The 23,272-nt window shown below is 42.3% G+C and overlaps 1 protein-coding gene across 10 annotated transcripts in view; it reads right to left on the reverse strand.

Annotated features, from left to right (window-relative positions):
• The window catches only part of PDE4A (phosphodiesterase 4A), a 903,909-nt gene that overhangs the window by 8,078 nt on the left and 872,559 nt on the right, over positions 1-23,272 (reverse strand). For 9 of the 10 annotated variants that reach the window (XM_077262038.1, XM_077262037.1, XM_077262041.1 and 6 more), the window contains 4 exons: positions 19,145-19,238; positions 7,501-7,679; positions 5,627-5,725; positions 4,412-4,576 (listed from right to left, as the gene is read on the reverse strand). In XM_077262038.1, coding sequence (XP_077118153.1) covers positions 4,412-4,576; positions 5,627-5,725; positions 7,501-7,679; positions 19,145-19,238 — 537 coding nt within the window. Of the gene's footprint in view, positions 1-4,411; positions 4,577-5,626; positions 5,726-7,500; positions 7,680-19,144; positions 19,239-19,515; positions 20,087-23,272 lie in introns of those variants that run through there. The other variant, XM_077262046.1, reaches the window with a different exon arrangement.

A 23,272-nucleotide genomic window follows, 5' to 3' on the forward strand; every position in this document is an offset into this window, starting at 1 on the left:
TATATGCAAGTACTGTATGAGTGCCTATATGTATGTTCTGTATGTGTGCCTATATGTATGTACTGTATGAGTGCCTATATGTAAGTACTGTATGCGTGCCTATATGTATGTACTGTGCGTGCCTATATTTATGTTCTGTATGCGTGCCTATGTAAGTACTGTATGAGTGCCTATATGTATGTTCTGTATGTGTGCCTATATGTATGTTCTGTATGTGTGCCTATATGTATGTACTGTATGAGTGCCTATATGTAAGTACTGTATGTGTGCTTATATGTATGTACTGTATGGGTGCCTATATGTATGTACTGTATGTGTGCCTATATGTATGTTCTGTATGTGTGCCTATATGTATGTTCTGTATGTGTGCGCCTATATGTATGTACTGTATGAGTGCCTATATGTAAGTACTGTATGCGTGTCCATATGTAATGTATGCGTGCCTATATGTATGTTCTGTATGCGTGCCTATATGTATGTTCTGTATGCGTGCCTACATGTATGTACTGTATGCGTGCCTATATGTACTGTATGCATGCCTACATGTATGTTCTGTATGCGTGCCTACATGTATGTACTGTATACGTGCCTATGTGTACTGTATGCGTGCCCATATGTACTGTATGCGTGCCTATATGTATGTACTGTATGCGTGCCTATATGTATGTTCTGTATGAGTGCCTATATGTATGTACTGTATGTGTGCCTATATGTATGTACTGTAGAGGAAAGTTTTCCCACCTACAAAGAATGGAGAGGTCTGTAGTTTGTATCATATGTACATTTCACCTGTAAGAGACACAATCTGGAAATTAAAACCAGAAAATCACATTGTATGATTTTAACAATTAAATTGCATTTTAGTGATTTTATTGCATGAAATAAGTGATACAATAGAAAAACAGAACTTAATACGAGTATTGATCACCTACCAACCAGCAAGAATTCTGGCTCTCACAGACCTGTTAGTTTTCTTTACAAAGCCTCCTACTCTGCACTCATTTCCTGTATTAATTGCTCCTGTTTGAACTCGTTACCTGTCCACACATTCAATCACACTCCAACCTCTCCACCATGGCCAAGACCAAAGAGCTGTCTAAGGACACCAGGGACATAATTGTAGACCTGCAGAAGGCTGAGACGGGATACAGGACAATAGACAAGCAGCTTGGTGAGAAGGCAACAACTATTGGCACAATTATTAGAAAATGGAAGAAACACAAGATGACTGTCAATCTTCCTCAGTCTGGGGCTCCATGCAAGATCTCACCATGTGAGGTAAGGTTGACTCTGAGAAAGGTCAGGAATCAGCCAGAACTACACAGGAGGTACTGGTCAATGACCTGAAGAGAGCTGGGACCACAGTCTCAAACATTACTGTTAGTAACACACTACACCGTCAGGGATTACAATCCTGCAGGGCACACAAGGTCCTCTGCTCACGCCAGCACATGTCCAGGCCCGTTTGAAGTTAACCATCTGGACGATCCACTGGAGGCATGGGAGAAGGTCATGTGGTCAGATGAGACCAAAATAGAACTTTTTGGTATCAACTCCACTCGCCGTGTGTGGAGGAAGAAGAAAGATGAGTACAACCCGAAGAACACTGTCCCAACCGTGAAGCATGGTGGGGGAAACATTATACTTTGGTGCTTTTCTGAAAAGGGAGAAGAAATGGGGTAATGTATTGTGAGATTTTGGACAACAACTGCCTTACCTCAGTAAGAACATTGAAGATAAGTCGTGGCTGCGTCTTCCATCATGACAATGACCCGAAATGCACAGTCAGGGCAACAAAGGAGTGACTCCGTAAGAAGCATGTCAAGGTCCCGGAGTGGCCTAGCCAGTCTCCAGACCGGAACCCAATAGAAAATTTTTGTAGGAGCTGAAACTCAATGTTGCCCAGTGACAACCCCAAAACCTGAAAGATCCGGAGAAGATCTGTATGGAGGAGGGGGCCAAAATCCCTGCTGCAGTGTGTGCAAAGTTGGTCAAGATAGAACTACAGGAAACGTCTGACCTGTGTAATTGCAAACAAAGATTTCTGGACCAAATATTAAGTCTTGTTTTTCTATTGTATCAAATACTTATTTCCTGCAATAAAATGCAAATTAATTATGCAAAAATCATACAATGTGATTTTCTGTTTTTATATTTTTAGATTCTGTCTCTCATAGTTGAAGTGTACCTACGATTAAAATTACAGGCCTCTCCATTCTTTGTAGGTGGGAAAACTTGCAAAATCGGCAGTGGATCAAATACTTATTTTCCCCAATGTATGTGTGCTTGGCTATATGTGTATAGTGTTTATGTATGTATGCCTATATGTGTAATGTTTATGTATGTACGCATGTGTGTTTAGTGTTTATGCATGATATATATGACCATTTGCAGTGACATTAACCCCTTCACTGTCCTAGACAACTAGTGATGCAAACATTAACCCCCTAATTTCCATAGATTACGTGGGTTGCACATAATTCCTATTCCCTAGCCCAAATCCCATGGATGCTGCCATAAACCCATTAACGGTGCATTAATATTAAGTAGTAATAATAACTACCCTAGCGGGTTAGAACACATCATCTGACAATACAGGCAGCAATATTTATGTGTTGCTGTTATAGATCACCCATAATAGAAAGAACTGCACCCAGATGGTTCACGTCTCCACTCACTACAAAAGCCTAAGAGGGATCATAGACACTGTGTGCAGCGATTATTTACAGGTGTGTATGCGCCCTTGGGTCTGTGTGTGTTATGTGTGTGTTTAGTGTTCCCTGACAGGTGTGAATGTGTTTATACATGTGTGTGTGTGCAGTGCCAATGTACAGGATGTACCGCCGTGGATCTGGTTTTGTGGTGTCATGCATCTTTGCGCTATGCTGAAGACCGCAGCTTCAAGTCTCCTATGCGAGCTATTGAAGCAGGTAAAAAGTGTAAAAAAAAAAAAAGTTTTTGAAACAAAAATAAAAAGTTCAAATCACCCCCGTTTCGCCCCATTCAAAAGAAAACAAACAATAAAAAAAAATACACAAAAATGGAATCGCGCGTTCAGAAACGCCCCGATCTATCAAAATCTAAAAATAATTAATCCGATAGGTAAAAAGCGTAACAAGAAAAAAAATCTAAAGGCCAGAATTACTTTTTTTTGGTCGCTGGAATATTGCAATAAAATGCAGGTCATTAAAGCATTGTATCTACCTCAAAATGGTATCAGCTCGGCGCACAAAAACATCAGCTATAGATCACGAAAAATGGAGACGCTACTGGTCTCGGAAAATGGCGCCATTTTTTTTTTTTTTTTACAGAACCTAGACATGTTTGGTATCTACAAACTCGTGGAGAATCATAATGGCAGGTTGGATTTAGCATTTAGTGAACATGGTAAAAAAAAAAAACATTTGTGGAATTGCACTTTTTTTGCAATTTCACCGCATTTCAAGTTTTCAAGTACACGATATGGTAAAATCAATGACTTTAATCTTTTACAGGACCATTTACGGTTTCCTATGCTACAGAATTGTAATGTATCTGTAAAAATCGGAGGTTACTATGATGTACGGCATCCGATTTTATTTTTTTATTTTTTTTTTTAGCAATCACCGCTGATGTTTGGGGCTATGGCCGATAGATCTGAAATCACATGAAAAGTAGACGGCCTTGCTCAGACGTCACGTCTTCCATGATGGACACCTGTAGACGTCTTATTTCCCGAGCTGCGACTCTCTAGCTTCGCGGTGATACATTATTAACCAGGACTCTGAATGGGCTGAGGGCTGTGATACCGCAGATGTCTGCTCGGCGGACCTGGTAGAGGGATGCGACCACGTAATCAGGTGCGGGCTTGTGTTACTTGTGACGTCCATGTTGCCATCTCCATCTGTTTACACTGTACATTATTAATATTTTCACAGGGCTCGGGAGGACAGACTGTAACTCCATCACAGACCTCATACTGCTACGTTAGGTCACTGCAAACTTTATCGTTGGGAGATACAACTCTATAACGACGTAGTGCCAAAAGAAAAAAACCAATAGGCCTCACTTATCAAACAGATCCAAAAAGGAAACTTTGCTTGGTTGCTTATGGGTAACCAAGACCGCTTTCCTCAACTTTGGATACATCGGCCCAAAATGTTTTTTTAGAAATCCAATTTTCATAGGACGTCCGGCCATTGGTCGCCCCACACAATTTCCAAGAAAAAACTTACACTACAGATGATCATTTAGTGTTGCCCAGAAACGTGCCGGAATCTCGGCACCTCTGATGCCTACAAGTCACAATCTGAGGCCATGTAACCGGGGTCAGAAGCGAAGACCGGCTGCCACAAAGGACGCAGCGCAAATCGGACTGAGCATCTCGAAGATATACAAAACAACGGCGCGAAATTCCCATGAGGGTTCTTACGTCTAATGCTGGAGTGGAGAGAAGCACGTGGGTGGACTGCGTGACGTCGGCGGCGTGCAAGCTGTTGTGGTACGCCACGTCCGCATGGTAGTGATCTTCTAAGGTCATCATGTAAGTGATTAGTGTATCTACGGGGATCTTAAAGGTCTTACACAACTCTCGTTCCTGTGGGAAAAGAAAAAGAATTGTAGAAAAATGCACAGAAATAAAACAGGATTATCCAGATTTTTGCCTCATATTACAATTAAATCTCATGTACAGAAATGTTCAGCTCTCAGGAGCGTAGCTGTGACACCCTCCACCCCTTGCCTGTGCGTGACTGTTAGAACAACTGGCTGCAGCAGGAGCCTCTGCTCCATCACCTTTCAGGTGCGGCTTTATATACTTTCCCCCTGCTGGTATTTCCTGCTGGTGATAGTCTCATTTGGATGTCCAGCCATACTACTGTAGTTTAAACCAGTCAGTGAAAGATCAGCTAGGGTTCATCTCTTTGCAGTTTATGTTGTTTACCCTGCACCTATCTTCTGTTTCTTTTTAGGAAGTAGACCACATATTCTCTAACAGTACTTAATCCTTTATTTTTTATTGTGTGGTGTGTTTTACTCACTCTTTCTATTTCAGCACACTTTCCCTTCTGTACGTAATTTACACTCTGCTCTCCGCTTCTTTAGGAGGAACGTGAAGCGCTCGACAGCCTTTCAGGCAGCATAGGTCAGAGTTACCATCGTCTAGTCTGTGGTTAGGGCTATCTTGGCTCATGCAGGAACTCCTAGAGACTGCGGGGTCAGGATCTCTAGTCTGTGCGTGTGTATTATCCGGCAGGGTCAGTTGTGGTTTTTAGGGTGTTACCTATTTTCCTGAGTGAGTTGCTTCACTATCATAACAGGCACAAAATGCCCCTTTGGCTAAGAGGCCAAGGCTTCCGTCAGCAACCTACTGACGATGGAACTGTTGGGCAGGAGGTTTAACCCCCCATAGGTTTAGTGTTCCTTTAAGAAGAGCAATGTAGCACAACGCTACTCATTAGGACAGGGCAAAGTATGGCTGTCCTTCAATTGCTGGAGAAATAAAACGGAAATATGCTGAAAGTAAGTCCTTTTCCAGATGATAGATACATTGGTCATCACAATCGACAAAAGAAGGTCATGGTGCCATGCCGATTTGTATATGGCAGCCCCCATGTCTGCCCAGAATAATACATCACATGCAGCTCACCTGGAATATCGTGTACATGATACAGCTCAGCGGACGGTTATTGGAATATTCTGCCACTCGGAAGATATTAAGGCCCCACTTGTTTAAATTATCCAATTCCTGTAAGGTGAGAAAAAGGCAATGAAATGTTTAATGCTGCAAGATAAAGGCAATACAAAGCATAAAGCCTGCAAAAATGTGGAATTCACGCTCGTCATCTATAAGGGGAGGGCTACACAGCGACACTTATCGTGCGACACTAAAATCGCGTTGTTTCACTGCAACGTTGCATCAAATTATTTCCTGTGGTGTCGGAAATGTTTCCAAATGTGTTGAATCTTTCCGACTCCCATGTCATAGGCACATGCGACTGCGACTTGCGTGTGACTTATCTGCGATTTGGCCATTTTTTCCCCCAACAAATTCACAGCTCTAAAATAGTCATGAGACAGCGAGTTGCAAACAAGTTACACAGATAATTTTTGGTTGTGCCACTTGTCTGAGGACATGTTTCGCCATGTAACCCAAGCCTAAGCCTTCACATGCAGAATATTTACATGAGGTGGAAGGGCTGTTAAACTTAGGTTTTACACCCCTGCCTGTCATTTAATAGGATATATGACTTAAAGGGGCAGTTTACTTCGAGCAATCCTATTTTTTTTTTTAGAAGGATACTTGAAATAAGCCGATTACAAGGTGCCTTACTGCCAGGACCTCGGTAATCAGCTTCCTCAATGGAGATCAGCGTGTTCAGCAGGCTCAGCACCGATCAGCATGCTCAGCACCGATCAGCATACACTGATCGGCAAGCTCAGCACCTATCGGCATGTTCAACACCCATTGGCATGCTCAGCACCGATCAGCATACACCGATCGGCATGCTCAGTACTTAACAGCATGCTCAGCACCGATCGGCATGCTCAGCACCGATCGACATGCTCAGCACCGATCGGCATGCTCAGCACCGATCGGCATGCTCAGCAACGATCGGCATGCTCAGCAACGATCGGCATGCTCAGCAACGATCGGCATGCTCAGCAACGATCGGCATGCTCAGCAACGATCAGCATGCTCAGCACCTATCGGCATGCTCAGCAACGATCAGCATGCTCAGCACCTATCGGCATGCTCAGCAACGATCAGCTTGCTCAGCTGTAAGCGTGCAAATCTTTCACAACACCACCAGTGGAGGAGTAAAGAATTACAGTTTCCACTGAAATTTATAACCTGCACAGACATTTGGGTCCTACCAGGGCCGGACTGACCATCTGGCAATTCTGGCAAATGCCAGAAGGGCCTGTCTGGTCATGGGCTGCCTTGTCTACTACACTGTTAACAGAATCAGTGTTCTCAAGACACCCATACTGTTAAGAGTTGTGATGGAGCACAAAGTCACTGACTCTGTCACTTACCCCAGCAGGCCACGGGTATCATTAGAAATATTGGTCTTGTAAAAAAGCTTCCTTTCCTCCATCCAGGGTAATATTAGTAATATATCCCATCTGGTTCATGGGGACTGGGACAACATGGGCCTGTGTGATTTCAAATGCCAGGCCTGAATTTCAGCCCCAGTCCGTACCTGGGTCCTACAGAGAGGCTCTTTGTAGTCGCGTAACTTTGGCTACTAAACAAGGGACCAGAATTGGGAACGCTGCCTTATTCCATCCTGATGGTCAGAGGATAGTTTAATAAAAACAATTTTCAGTTGTCACCCATTAAACAAAAAAGTTTTGGAAAAAATCTAAGCACCCTCGAAAGATAGAAGAATTTGGATGAACGTGTGCAATAATGGTCTATGGAATAGAATAGCGCTCCCAACTCCTAAATCCGTGTATCTAGGACACTAATGACAAATCTTTCCCATTAAATTGAGCAATTAAAGCGAGCGTATTTACCTTTTCGAGAGGTTCCTCTTGGTCGGTCTTCACTCCAAAACGAGGTATTGTAGAGTTGGTCAGGCTGGAGCTGTGCGTGAGCTTCTTGACGCCACTGATTTGGCACATGGTCTGCTGCTTCTTCTTCTTGTCTCGTTCCTTCTGTGTTGGGGAAGGGATCTCCACTTCATTCTGTTTGTCTGGACAACAAGTACAGAAAATAAATCCTCACCCCCCCATTACAGATGGCGAATAAACCGTATTATTTCGTATCTACCCGTTCTGCACCCTACTGAGACTTTCTCTTCTTGGATGATTTTGCAGCCATTTTCTGCTGCAGATAAGCAGAACCTCATGAGGTGGGTTGGGAAGGACAGGAGGAAGTGAAGAAAAGCTAATTCCATCAATCCCTTGAAGGGTCTGGTCTCCGAGGTGCACGGCTTGTGTGAGAACACTGGGGCAGGGGGCTCTGCATTTAAAGGGCACCAGGGACAGCTGTTCTAGGTTTCCTCATGGCCACCTTAGAGGATAGGAGGTAAAAACGTTCGGTTTACTAGTCCAGAACACCTCACTATGGTCAGATCAGGTATCTTATGGGAAAAGATTGCACTCTTTACGTGGCAGAAATGACACATCCGTGCGGCTATCCTTACACTGGGGGTTACTGGTATAACTTAATGAAACTTCTCCTATACCCCTCCCCCCTTTAAGGGAATACGCAGCAGTAAAGTAGTATACAATTTCACTGCAACAACCCGCAGTACGCAGAGTACAAAGCACAGAACCATCTAATCTTGTAGCTTTCTCTACTGTGAAAAAAAATAGACACGACTTCTCAAAAAAAAAAAAAAATCTTGGAAAAACTAAAAAAAATGCTGATGGCCGTATTGATTAAGAGTAATTTTAATTTCATAAATTAAATCAACAGTACACGATAAGATATTAATATATCTTATTGGAGAAATCTGCTACTTTCTTCTGGACTGATCTTTCACACTGAATTTATAAGTAAGATACTGTCTTAGTGTCTACAGATTTTTTATTATTACTGAGATAGGAGTTGACAGTTGGTGCTTATAAGATTCTATGGAGGAGGGAGGAGCTAGACGCCATCCCAGTCAGAGGAGGGAGGAGCTGGAGGCCCACACAGCCAGAGGAGGGAGGAGCTAGAGGCCACACAGCCAGAGGAAGGAGGAGCTAGAGGCCACACAGCCAGAGGAGGGAGGAGCTAGAGGCCACACAGCCAGAGGAGGGAGGAGCTAGAGGCCACACAGCCAGAGGAGGGAGGAGCTAGAGGCCACACAGCCAGAGGAGGGAGGAGCTGGAGGCCACACAGCCAGAGGAGGGAGGAGCTGGAGGCCACACTGCCGCAGGAGGGAGGAGCTAGAGGCCACACTGCTGCAGGAGGGAGGAGCTAAGAGGCCACACAGCCAGAGGAGGGAGGAGCTAGGAACAGAAACAGCCAGAGGAGGGAGGAGCTAGAGGCCGACACAGCCAGTGGAGGGAGGAGCTAGAGGCCGACACAGCCAGAGGAGGGAGGAGCTAGAGGCCACACAGCCAGAGGAGGGAGGAGCTAGAGGCCGACACAGCCAGAGGAGGGAGGAGCTAGAGACTGACACAGCCAGAGGAGGGAGGAGCTAGAGGCCGACACAGCCAGAGGAGGGAGGAGCTAGAGGCCACACAGCCAGAGGAGGGAGGAGCTAGAGGCCACACAGCCAGAGGAGGGAGGAGCTAGAGACTGACACAGCCAGAGGAGGGAGGAGCTAGAGGCCGACACAGACATTCTACGGCAAGTTCCTCTGAACTAAGGCTACTTTCACACTAGCGTTAACTGCATTACGTCGCAAATGCGTCGTTTTGCCGAAAAAACGCATCCTGCAAAAGTGCTTGCAGGATGCGTTTTTTCTGCATTGACTAACATTAGCGACGCGTTTGCGACGCAATGACACACGTCGCAACCGTCCTGCGACGGTTGCGCCGTGCTGTGGCGGACCGTCGGGAGCAAAAAACGTTACATGTAACGTTTTTTGCTCCCGACGGTCCGCTTTTTCCGACCGCGCATGCGCGGCCGGAACTCCGCCCCCACCTCCCCGCACCTCACAATGGGGCAGCGGATGCGCTGGAAAAATGCATCCGCTGCCCCCATTGTGCGGCGGGGACAACGCTAGCGTCGGGGACCTCGGCCCGACGCACGGCGACGGGCCGAGCCCGACGCTAGTGTGAAAGTAGCCTAACAGTTCTAGTTCTCTAGAACTTTATAAGCACCAAATTGTCAACTTCCACCTCAGTAATGGGAAAGGCTGTAATCACTGAAGACACATTTCACCCATGAATTGAGAATTTTGAGAGTGAAAGATCAGTTCAGGAGGAGAAAAGTGAATTTCTCTAAGAACTATTGATTTCGGGGAAAAAATGAAGGTGATGGTTACTCTTTAAAAGCAAATCTGCAGCGTTATAGTGCTAAATGGTGATGGGGTCCTTCCTAATATCTTAATACTAGAACAATATAAGTGTAGGGGTATGGCGTCAAGGTGGCAGCTCTCCCCAATGGAAGTCAAGATGGCTTTTACAAAAACAGATTTGAAAAGTGTATGAACTCATCTTATCATCTATGTCTCTCCGGGAATGGTGGGAATTATCACGAGGCACCGGTCCTACACAGATGTCTCATTTCGTCAGTATTCCGCCCTGCGGGACAGCACACATCTCTCCCCCTTTTCCCACAGCAGGCACTTTTTAAAGGCAAACTAAATATACATTTAGGACCAGCAGACATAAATAATCGTCATCGCGTTTCGCATCAGTCCCACGTCAATGGTTTATTAATACATGATGGGATTACGGACTTTCTATTTGCTTGGGAAGCATGAATCACTAAATCTTATGACACCTCCCCCACCACCCTTGTTTTATATCCTGTTTAAGGGAAGCCTCCTGAATGTTGCGCAGTAAAAACACCTATATACTAAAGGTCCAGAAATGGGGAACAGACAAATTGTGGACCAATACAAGGAATAAAGCCTTTAGATAGCCATCGGCTAAACAATCATACGGCAAACAGTAATCTTCCCCAACTCCGACATACTCAGCCAAGCACTTCTGCATCCTTGCATTCTCAATGACAAAAGCTCAAGACTCCTCTGTTCCCTTCTCCAGACTCTCGTGTTCTCTGCTCTCTAGACTCCTATCTCCCTCGCTCTCCAAACTGTTCTCCAAGCTCCTCTGTTCTAGACTCCTTTGTCCCCTGCTCCAGACTCTGCTGATTATGGAAGATGTCAATTCACAAATTTTTTTTATTAAACTTGTGCTCCAGACTCCTTTACCCCATGCTCCAGACGCCCCAGACCCTTTTCTCCAGACTCCCGTCTCCTCCATATGCCTGTGTCCCCTGCTCTCCAGACACTCTTGACCCTTTCTCCAGACTCCCATCCCCTCCTCCAGATGCCCCTGTCCCCTGCATTGTCCCAAACAATTTTCCTGGCAGTTGTGGATGAGATTTTTATTGGTCTACCTGACCGTGGTTTTGATTTTACAGAGCCCCTGATTTTCCATTTGTTAATCACAGTGTGAACGCTGCTGACTGGCATTATCAATTCCTTGGATATCTTTTTGTATCCCTTTCCTGCTTTATATAGTTCAACTACCTTTTCCTGTAGATCCGTTGACAATTCTTTTGCTTTCCCTATGACTCACCATCCAGAAACGTCAGTGGCTGGATGAAAGATGCAAGAGTCTGTCTGGATCAAACTCACTCAGCTTTTATGCACACACTGATTACAAGCAAACAGGTCACAGGTGAGGTTGTTACCTTTAGTAGCTATTTAACCCAATTGTGTCAACTTCTGTGCATGTTATCAGGCCAAAATCACCAGGGTATGTGAACTTTTGATCAGAGTCATTTGGATGTTTTGGGTTGTCATTATGATTTATAAGGAGAAAACACATTAGTTTGACAATAAATGGCTTCACCAAACGGCTAACCATGAGTGGAGAAAATGTTTTGGAGTTATCATTCGCATTCTCAAAAAAGCAAAAATTCTGCCGGGGTATGTAAATTTTTGAGCACAACTGTATATGAATCAGAAAGCAGCCTTACATCTAACCAGAGAAGTAGCTGCAGTATACGAGCGGTAAGACAAGGCAGTACTTTCAGGCAGTTGGTGCTAGGATTTCCTGCTCTGAGAAAGAAAAAAAGAGCTGCAGCCTTCGAGTTTGAACACAAAATAAGGAATAAAGTATAAAATATGCCAATTTTTGGATGAGTTTCCCGACTAAAAATTCTTTCAAGTACAATGAAACAAATGAGTATCAAAAAACTAAGTGTCTCCTCTAAATTCCCAGAATAGAGTGCCTCTTTTACGTACGTTGAAAACGATCACTAATGTTATTTGTATCTTTGTCACTTATTTAAAATATACATTTTTTATACTTCATTTTCAAATCAATACAGGTTTGCACATATACTGTATAATTATCGTTATTGCACCTGCTATGTATTAACAATTTTTTAATTATTTGAATGTAAATGTATATTACATAGGATTTATTTTTACACTTTGGCATTTTTATTTTGTGGTTTGTTCTGTCATGTCGTTTATGTACTAATTCCCACTGTACTATAATATCTTATGTCCCACTTTTGAATGCATTTTACGCCAATTCCGATGAGTAAAAAAGACAAGTTCTTCAAGTGGAAACAACTTCAGAAAACTTTTATCCCAGGATTTTTTAGGAATTTTCGTTTTCCTGAAGTGGTTAAGAAGAGTTTAGGAAGAGACATTTTCCTTGTAGCATTTTTGTTACCTTTTGATTGGAAAGTACCTAGTCTGGAGAATTTTCTTAAAAAAAGCTGATGATGAACAGCAAAATGAATTTCATGTAGAAAGAAAAAAAAAAAACTCCTGACAAAAAGCAATGATAAAATCACCTAAGAGCCTCTACCCTTCGGTGAAGGCTTTCTCCAAAATTTTGGAGACCATCTCTGCAAAATTTCACCCATTGTGCCAAAAGATAATTTGTGATTTTGGAGACATTCTGACACGGGATTGGCCAGCCAATCAACCTCCAAAGTGTTGGAAGATGTTCCTCTATACCAAACCCATCACACCATGTCTTTAATGCAAAATGTGAATAAAAGACGCAGAACAATATACCTTCTCCCTGACTTTTTACAGTGCCTTGCGAAAGTATTCGGCTCCCTGGAACTTTTCAACCTTTTCCCACATATCATGCTTCAAACAAAGATACCAAATGTAAATTTTTGGTGAAGAATCAACAACAAGTGGAACACAATTGTGAAGTTGAACGCAATTTATTGGTTATTTTAAATTTTTGTGGAAATTCAAAAACTGAAAAGTGGGGCGTGCAATATTATTCGGCCCCTTTACTTTCAGTGCAGCAAACTCACTCCAGAAGTTCATTGTGGATCTCTGAATGATCCAATGTTGTCCTAAATGCCTAATGATGATAAATATAATCCACCTCTGTGTAATCAAGTCTCCGTATAAATGCACCTGCTCTGTGATAGTCTCAGGGTTCTGTGTGAAGCACAGAGAGCATCATGAAGACCAAGGAACACAACAGGCAGGTCCGTGATACTGTTGTGGAGAAGTTTAAAACCGGATTTGGATACAAAATGATTTCCAAAACTTTAAACCTCCCAAGGAGCACTGTGCAAGCGATCATATTGAAATGGAAGGAGTATCATACCACTGCAAATCTACCAAGACCCGGCTGACCCTCTAATCTTTCATCTCAAACAAGGAGAAGACTGATCAGAGATGCAGCCAAGAGGCCCATGATCACTCTGGATGAACTGCAGAGATCTGCAGCTGAGGTGGGACTGTCTGTCCATAGGACAACAATCAGTCGTACACTGCACAAATCTGGCCTATATGGAAGAGTGGCAAGAAGAAAGCCATTTCTCAAAGATATCCATAAAAAGAGTCGTTTAAAGTTTGCAACAAGCCACCTGGGAGACACACCAAACATGTGGAAGAAGGTGCTCTGATCAGATGAAACCAAAATTGATAAGTTTAGCGTAAAGGCAACACAGCTCATCACCCTGAACTGTTATGATCCTAGTGGCAAGGATCGCAAGTCGGACTAGCTAAGTAACTAAACAGACTACAAACTCTGGGGAAGTGCTAACTGAATTGACCGCAACCTGATCCTATCCGCACACAACTATAGGTAGCCGTGGAACATTACCTGAAAATCCTAGACGTCTCTTCACGGCCTGAGAAACTGACTATTCCTAGAGGGAACGAAAGTCCTCACTTGCCTCAGTGAAATGACCCCAAAGATATAGAATAGCCCCCCACAAATATTAACGGTGAGTTAAGGGGAAAGCACAAACGCAGAGATGAAATTAGATTTAGCAAATGAGGCCCGCTAACACTAGATAGCAGAAAATAGAAAGGGAACTGTGCGGTCAATTAAAAACCCTATTCAAAATATCCACGCAGAGATTGCTCGAGCCCCCGCATCAACTAACGGTGCGGGGGAAGCAACTCTGTACCCCAGAGCTTACCAGCAGCAAGAAATCACATATTAGCAAGCTGGACTAAAGTCATCATACACAGAAATCATATTGCAGACTGATGAGCAAAAATTAATTAAACAGAACTTAGCTTCTCCTGAAGAGACTGAAACCGAAGATAATCAGGAGTAATCAGAATAGCACTGAATACATTGACAGCCGGCAACAAGTAGAAGTAAAACAGAGCTAAATAGGAAACTCCCAAGTGAATAACGAGGCAGCTGATCCAGCCACAGACCCGCAGGATAACAAACAAAGCCACCAGGGGGAGCCCAAAACAAAAGTCACACAATACCACCTGTGACCACAAGAGGGAGCCTGAAAACAGAGTTCACAACAGTACCACCCCCTTGAGGAGGGGTCACCGAACCCTCATCAAAACCCCCAGGGCGATCAGGGTGAGCCACATGGAAGGCACGAACCAAATCGGCCGCATGAACATCAGAGGCGACAACCCAGGAATTATCCTCCTGACCATAGCCCTTCCACTTAACCAAATACTGAAGCCTCCGTCTAGAAATACGAGAATCCAAGATCTTCTCCACCACGTATTCCAATTCTCCCTCAACCAGCACAGGGGCAGGAGGCTCAACCGGAGGAACCACAGGCACCACATACCTCCGCAACAACGACCGATGGAACAAATTATGAATAGCAAACGATGCTGGGAGGTCCAAACGAAATGACACAGGGTTAAGGACTTCCAAAATCTTATAAGGACCGATAAACCGAGGCTTGAACTTAGGAGAGGAGACCTTCATAGGAACAAAGCGAGAAGACAACCACACCAAGTCCCCAACGCGAAGTCGGGGACCCACACAGCGACGGCGGTTGGCAAAGCGCTGAGCCTTCTCTTGTGACAGCTTCAAATTGTCCACCACATGATTCCAAATCTGATGCAACCTATCCACCACAACATCCACTCCAGGACAGTCAGAAGGCTCCACCTGACCCGAGGAAATACGAGGATGAAACCCTAAATTACAAAAAAAAAGGAGAAACCAAAGTAGCAGAACTAGCCCGATTATTAAGGGCAAACTCAGCCAATGGCAAAAAAGTCACCCAGTCGTCCTGATCAGCAGAAACAAAACATCTTAAATAGGTTTCCAAGGTCTGATTAGTTCGCTCGGTTTGGCCATTCATCTGAGGATGGAAGGCCGACGAAAAAGACAAATCAATGCCCATCTTAGCACAAAAGGTCCGCCAAAATCTAGACACAAACTGGGATCCTCTGTTGGAAACAATATCTTCAGGGATCCCGTGCAAACGAACCACATTTTGAAAAAACAGCGGAACCAACTCGGAGGAGGAAGGCAACTTAGGCAAGGGCACCAAATGGACCATCTTAGAAAAACGATCACACACCACCCAGATGACAGACATTCTCTGAGAGACAGGGAGATCTGAAATAAAATCCATGGAAATGTGCGTCCAAGGCCTCTTCGGGACAGGCAAAGGTAACAGCAAACCACTGGCACGAGAACAGCAAGGCTTAGCCCGAGCACAAATTCCACAAGACTGCACAAAGGAACGCACATCCTGCGACAAGGAAGGCCACCAAAAGGACCTGGCCACCAAATCTCTGGTACCAAATATTCCAGGATGGCCCGCCAACACCGAAGAATGAACCTCGGAAATAACTCTACTGGTCCATCTATCCGGGACAAACAGTCTCTCCGGTGGACAACGGTCAGGTCTATCCGCCTGAAACTCCTGCAGCACTCGTCGCAAATCTGGGGAGATGGCAGACAAAATCACCCCTTCTCTGAGGATACCAGCCGGCTCTGAATCTCCAGGAGAGTCAGGCACAAAACTCCTAGAAAGAGCATCAGCCTTTACATTCTTTGAACCAGGCAGGTACGAGACCACGAAATCAAAACGAGAGAAAAACAACGACCAACGAGCCTGTCTAGGATTCAGCCACTTGGCCGACTCGGGATAAATCAGATTCTTGTGATCAGTCAAGACCACCAGCAGCAAGAAATCACATATTAGCAAGCTGGACTAAAGTCATCATACACAGAAATCATATTGCAGACTGATGAGCAAAAAATAATTAAACAGAACTTAGCTTCTCCTGAAGAGACTGAAACCGAAGATAATCAGGAGTAATCAGAATAGCACTGAATACATTGACAGCCGGCAACAAGTAGAAGTGAAACAGAGCTAAATAGGAAACTCCCAAGTGAATAACGAGGCAGCTGATCCAGCCACAGACCCACAGGATAACAAACAAAGCCACCAGGGGGAGCCCAAAACAAAAGTCACACAATACCACCTGTGACCACAAGAGGGAGCCTGAAAACAGAGTTCACAACACTGAACACACCATCCCCACTGTCAAACATGGTGGTGGCAGCATCATGGTTTGGGCCTGCTTTTCTTCAGCAGGGACAGGGAAGATGGTTAAAATTGATGGGAAGATGGATGGAGCCAAATACAGGACCATTCTTGAAGAAAACCTGTTGGAGTCTGCAAAAGACCTGAGACTGGGACGGAGATTTGTCTTCCAACAAGACAATTATCCCAAACAAAGCAAAATCTACAATGGAATGGTTCACAAATAAACGCATCCAGGTGTTAGAATGGCCAAGTCAAAGTCCAGACCTCAATCCAATCGGGAATCTGTGGAAAGAGCTGAAAACTGCTGTTCACAAACGATCTCCATCAAACCTCACTGAGCTCGAGCTGTTTGCCAAGGAAGAATGGGCAAGAATTTCAGTCTCTCGATGTACAAAACTGATAGAGACATACCACAATTGACTTGCAGCTGTAATCGCAGCAAAAGGTGGTGCAACAAAGTATTAAGTATTAATTAATAAGTATTAAGTTAAAGGGGCCAAATAATATTGCACGCCCCACTCTTCAGTTTTTGAATTTCAACAAAAATGTAAAATAACCAATAAATTTCGTTCAACTTCACAATTGTGTTCCACTTGATGTTGATTCTTCACCAAAAATTTACGCTTGGTATCTTTAGGTTTGAAGTATGATATGTGGGAAAAGGTTGAAAAGTTCCAGGGAGCCGAATACTTTTGCAAGGCACTGTACATTAGGTATCCTGGTAGGTAGTTTTCAAGATCCCACCAGGGCGTCGGTCAGCGGATGGCACGACACACACACACACACACAACAGGATGAAATGAAAATGGTGAGAGGAATGCCCTACCGATAGGCAATGATGGACGGGACACCTCCTGAGCTCCAACCTGAGCCTGTCCCTGCACTCCCCTAATGCCCTAACGTGTCCTTCCCCCGCCGCTGTCATGAACCTCATCCCTCACTGTCACCTCACACTGCTTTGGCTATTGCACTGGCCGGCAAGGGCGCTAGCCTCACCACTGCAGATGGTACAACACAGGGGGTGGTGACAGGGGGTGGTGACAAGAACGAGACCGACAAGGTAAAAACACTACACTTAGCTTCCAGACTCCGCTGCCAAGCTCCACAACGCAGATGACACAGAAACAGGACTACAAACTCCAGAAGTAGCTGACACCAAAGAGCTGCCACTGCAAGGCTGGTCTCCATAAAATAACTATCACCAACAGTGAGCTGATGCATCAGGTGACCATTTAAAGGATTGTGGGAGTGGTCACCAACCACATCAGCTGACCTAGCAATTCTGCAGTTGAAGCAGGCTGCCAGCAAGGGAAACTGACATTAACCCCCGCTGGCCTGAAAGGAAAAAAAAAGCTACATTTAAAACATAGTGGAACCAGAGCTGCCACAAATCCAAAAATGGATCGTGACAGTAGTATTCTCCGTGCAGGAAGAGTTTTCAAAAGTATTTTCGAGATGGGTTTTGGAGCAGTTCCATTCCAAGAAACTCCTCCAGGAAACTCTGTGTAAACATAGCCTAAAGGTCCAATTTACATGGGATGATAATCAGCAAATGAACATGCAAAAGAACGCTTATTCCTGACCACCGAGCCAAGTGTTCATGCCACCGACCACCTGGTAGGTAGAGTTCTCCAGGCAGGAAGAATTTTCCAAGAGTTTTTGAAACCATTTTCGAGATGGATTTTGGAGCAGTTCCACTCTAAGAAACTCCTCAAAAAACTCTGTGTGAACATAGCCTAAATGCTTAATGTACATAGAACAATAATCAGCAAATCAACATGCAAAAGATCGTTCCTGACCACAGGCTCAAGTAATCATGCCACCGACCACCTGACAAAAGAACCAACCATTTCAGATTGCTGGGTGGCATAAAAATCGTCAATGTTGGCAACACATTGCCCCCTGTAACCAGGGGTGTGCTGCTGACAATATGCTCCAGTATGGGGATAAAACTGTTGTATTATGGACCCTTCTCTCCTCATACTGATTTTGCGGCCTGTGTGAGAGGAACCCTGATCACCTTGTTTATATCAGACTGTGCTAATTGGCTTTTGGTTAGGAGTCTAAAAAGGATTTTTAATAGTAGAGTCTCTAGTTGCCAGAAATGTCGAATTGGTGGACTATGTGGTTCCTTTTTTTCATCCATGATTCTCACTCTGCAGCTTTTCTGGCTCTGATCAGCTCCTTTGCATCAGCAGAAGCTCTCCCAGATGTCAGTGCATGGAGAGCCGATCTCAATTAGAGAAAAAAACAGGACGATAAAAAACTACGGGCAACTAAAGACGATCGTCAGGTAGCGGTCATATATCCAGATGAATATGGATCCTTAGGTAAGTGTGTCCTGGCAGGTGCCCAGTCAAAGACCCACCAAACTGTGAACATGGTGCTGAAAATGTAGTGGGACAACTGCCCATTGACCCAAAAGAGGACAACTAAGGTCATTCCCACTATATATGGTATGGCATCCAAATGTACTGAAATATTAGAAAGTTCCATCACTGTATGACTGTCAAAAAAACACCTACCAAGAAAACAATAAAAAAATACCTTTTACCCTCCCAAAAACTTTCCGACTGATACAAGAGAACAACGCAATGTCAACCTCAACCACAGCTAGGTTTTCCGGCACTTGGGGCAAAAATTCAGATCTGGCATCTCAATAACGGGGTTTAGGTTGGGGGACCGGCAACCACAAGGGATACACAACCACCCGCCCCCAAAACCGCTGCTCATCACAAGGAGGCCACGCGTAAATACAGACAAGACGGATGCGATACTCACCGAGAAAGGTGTTGGAAATATATTCTGAGACCTGGTTCCCGGAACGGCTCATCTCAGACAAGTGGGTCAGCTCACGGTTCAGCATTCTCTTGAACTGAGAGCAAAAGAATAAAATGCAAATTAGGATGAAAGAAATTTTTAAAAAATTAACTTAAAAAGTTAAAGCGGATGCTCGAGAAATACAGCAGAGTCTATGACATACAGAATTCAATGCTTCATCATGGTGGGGATCCATTGTACCTACAGACCCCGTCCAAAACAAAAATCCATAAAGAAAAACAGTGCAATGTGAACAATAAAAAAAACATAAAAGTAAATGAATGGCCGCATTTAGCACACGCTAGAAACCAGCCACCACCGGGGACTCCCACCTTGATGTATCCCCAGGACACAGACAGCAGGTAGTTGATGTCCGGCATGGTGCTGGTCGTGTAGTGGTGGAGTCGTGATCACTTTATTTCCTCCGTTTCTCCTCTTCTTACTCTCACAGAAGTCTCAGTGAATCATCATCTTATATTCACCATGGACCTCTCCTCAGAAAGCCCACCTCTCCTTCATGCATGTCTACAGACCTTTACTGCCTTTTCTCCTCATAGACCCTGTCTCTTTGTGGAGACCCCCATCTCTTATCATTCCCTCTCTCTTTTTAGTCCTCACAGCCCCTCCTCGGTGTCTTTCCTCTTGTATGGAGAGACCTCTGATGCTTTTCTCCCCTATCTCGTCCTCCTCACATACTTGGCTGTGTATTTTTCCCCCAGCCTTGAATTTCTCAGTTTGAACTTCTGCCTTCCTTCCCCATCGTGTGGAAATATATCTTTTTAGAAGATATCGAGATTTCTGATCTTCCAGTCCAGCAAAAGCTGCTGTCTCAATTTATCCCTGCAGTCCCTCTTTCTTCCTCCTCGCAGTCCCTCTTTCTTCCTCCTCGCAGTCCCTCTTTCTTCCTCCTCGCAGTCCCTCTTTCTTCCTCCTCGCAGTCCCTCTTTCTTCCTCCTCGCAGTCCCTCTTTCTTCCTCCTCGCAGTCCCTCTTTCTTCCTCCTCGCAGTCCCTCTTTCTTCCCCCTCGCAGTCCCTCTTTCTTCCTCCTCGCAGTCCCTCTTTCTTCCTCCTCGCAGTCCCTCTTTCTTCCTCCTCGCAGTCCCTCTTTCTTCCTCCTCGCAGTCCCTCTTTCTATTCCCCGCAGTCACTATTTTTCCCACGCAGTCTCTTGCTCCAGTATCTTGGTATTTTTCCAGCTCCCTTCGGGTCTCGGATCCCCGCTGACTTATTTGAGGTCCATTCATCCCAGATAAACAGAAAACAATCCTTCATCCTCCTCCAATGTGAGCTCCCTCCGCCTGACACAAGGGTCCTTGTTTTTCCACTCCCTCCACACTCCCTCCTCCAGCCACCTCCTCAGGAGTAGTATCCTGTCATCTTCCCCGTCTCCAATAACATCTACATCTACAAAAGAGTCTCAATACTAATCTACATGCAATACCATCCATAATATCTCTATATATGCTGATAATAATCACACTGCACTGTATAATGATATATCTATATATACTGATAATATTCACACTGCACTGTATAATTATATATCTATATATACTGATAATAATCACACTGCACTGTATAATGATATATCTATATATACTGATAATAATCACACTGCACTGTATAATGATATATCTATATATACTGATAATAATCACACTGCACTGTATAATAATATATCTATATATACTGATAATAATCACACTGCACTGTATAATGATATATCTATATATACTGATAATAATCACACCGCACTGTATAATGTTATATCTATATATACTGATAATAATCACACTGCACTGTATAATGATATATCTATATATACTGATAATAATCACACCGCACTGTATATTGTTATATCTATATATACTGATAATAATCACACTGCACTGTATAATGATATATCTATATATACTGATAATAATCACACTGCGCTGTATAATGATATATCTATATATACTGATAATAATCACTCTGCACTGTATAATGATATATCTATATATACTGACAATAATCACTCTGCACTGTATAATGATATATCTATATATACTGATAATAATCACACTGCACTGTATAATGATATATCTATATATACTGATAATAATCACACTGCACTGTATAATGATATATCTATATACTGATAATAATCACACTGCACTGTATAATGATATATCTATATATACTGATAATAATCACACTGCACTGTATAATGATATATCTATATATACTGATAATAATCACACTGCACTGTGTAATGATATATCTATATATACTGATAATAATCACACTGCACTGTATAATGATATATCTATATATACTGATAATAATCACACTGCACTGTATAATGATATATCTATATACACTGATAATAATAACACTGCACTGTATAATGATATATCTATATACCGATAATACTCACACTGCACTGTATAATGATATACCTATATACTGATAATAATCACACTGCACTGTATAATGATATATCTATATATACTGATAATAATCACACTGCACTGTATAATGATATATCTATATAAACTGATAATAATCACACTGCACTGTATAATGATATATCTATATATCCTGATAATAATCACACTGCACTGTATAATGATATATCTATATATCCTGATAATAATCACACTGCACTGTATAATGATATATCTATATATACTGATAATAATCACATTGCACTGTATAATGATATATCTATATACACTGATAATCACACTGCACTGTATAATGATATATCTATATATACTGATAATATTCACACTGCACTGTATAATGATATATCTATATGTACTGATAATAATCACACCGCACTGTATAATATATCTATATATACTGATAATGATCACACCGCACTGTATAATGATATATCTATATATACTGATAATAATCACACTGCACTGTATAATGATATATCTATATACTGATAATAATCACACTGCACTGTATAATGATATATCTATATATACTGATAATAATCACACTGCACTGTATAATGATATATCTATATACACTGATAATAATCACACTGCACTGTATAATGATATATCTATATATACTGATAATAATCACACTGCACTGTATAATGATATATCTATATACTGATAATAATCACACTGCACTGTATAATGATATATCTATATACTCTGATAATAATCACACTGCACTGTATAATAATATATCTATATACACTGATAATCACATTGCATTGTATAATGATATATCTATATATACTGATAATGACCACACCGCACTGTATAATGATATATCTATATATATATATATACTGATAATAATCACACTGCACTGTATAATGATATATCTATATACTGATAATAATCACACTGCACTGTATAATGATATATCTATATATACTGATAATAATCACACTGCACTGTATAATGATATATCTATATATACTGATAATAATCACACTGCACTGTATAATGATATATATATATATACTGATAATAATCACACTGCACTGTATAATGATAGATATATATATATATATATATATATATATATATACACTGATAATAATCACACTGCACTGTATAATGATATATCTATATACTGATAATAATCACACTGCACTGTATAATGATATATCTATATACTGATAATAATCACACTGCACTGTATAATGATATATCTATATACACTGATAATAATCACACTGCACTGTATAATGATATATCTATATACACTGATAATAATCACACTGCACTGTATAATGATATATCTATATATACTGATAATAATCACACTGCACTGTATAATGATATATCTATATACTGATAATAATCACACCGCACTGTATAATGATATATCTATATACACTGATAATAATCACACTGCACTGTATAATGATATCTATATATATATATATATACACTGATAATAATCACACTGCACTGTATAATGATATATCTATATATACTGATAATAATCACACTGCACTGTATAATGATATATCTATATATATACTGATAATAATCACACTGCACTGTATAATGATATATCTATATATACTGATAATAATCACACTGCACTGTATAATGATATATCTATATA

This window comes from Ranitomeya variabilis, chromosome 5 (genome assembly GCF_051348905.1).
Source record: "Ranitomeya variabilis isolate aRanVar5 chromosome 5, aRanVar5.hap1, whole genome shotgun sequence".
Classification (NCBI taxonomy): Eukaryota; Metazoa; Chordata; class Amphibia; order Anura; family Dendrobatidae; genus Ranitomeya; species Ranitomeya variabilis.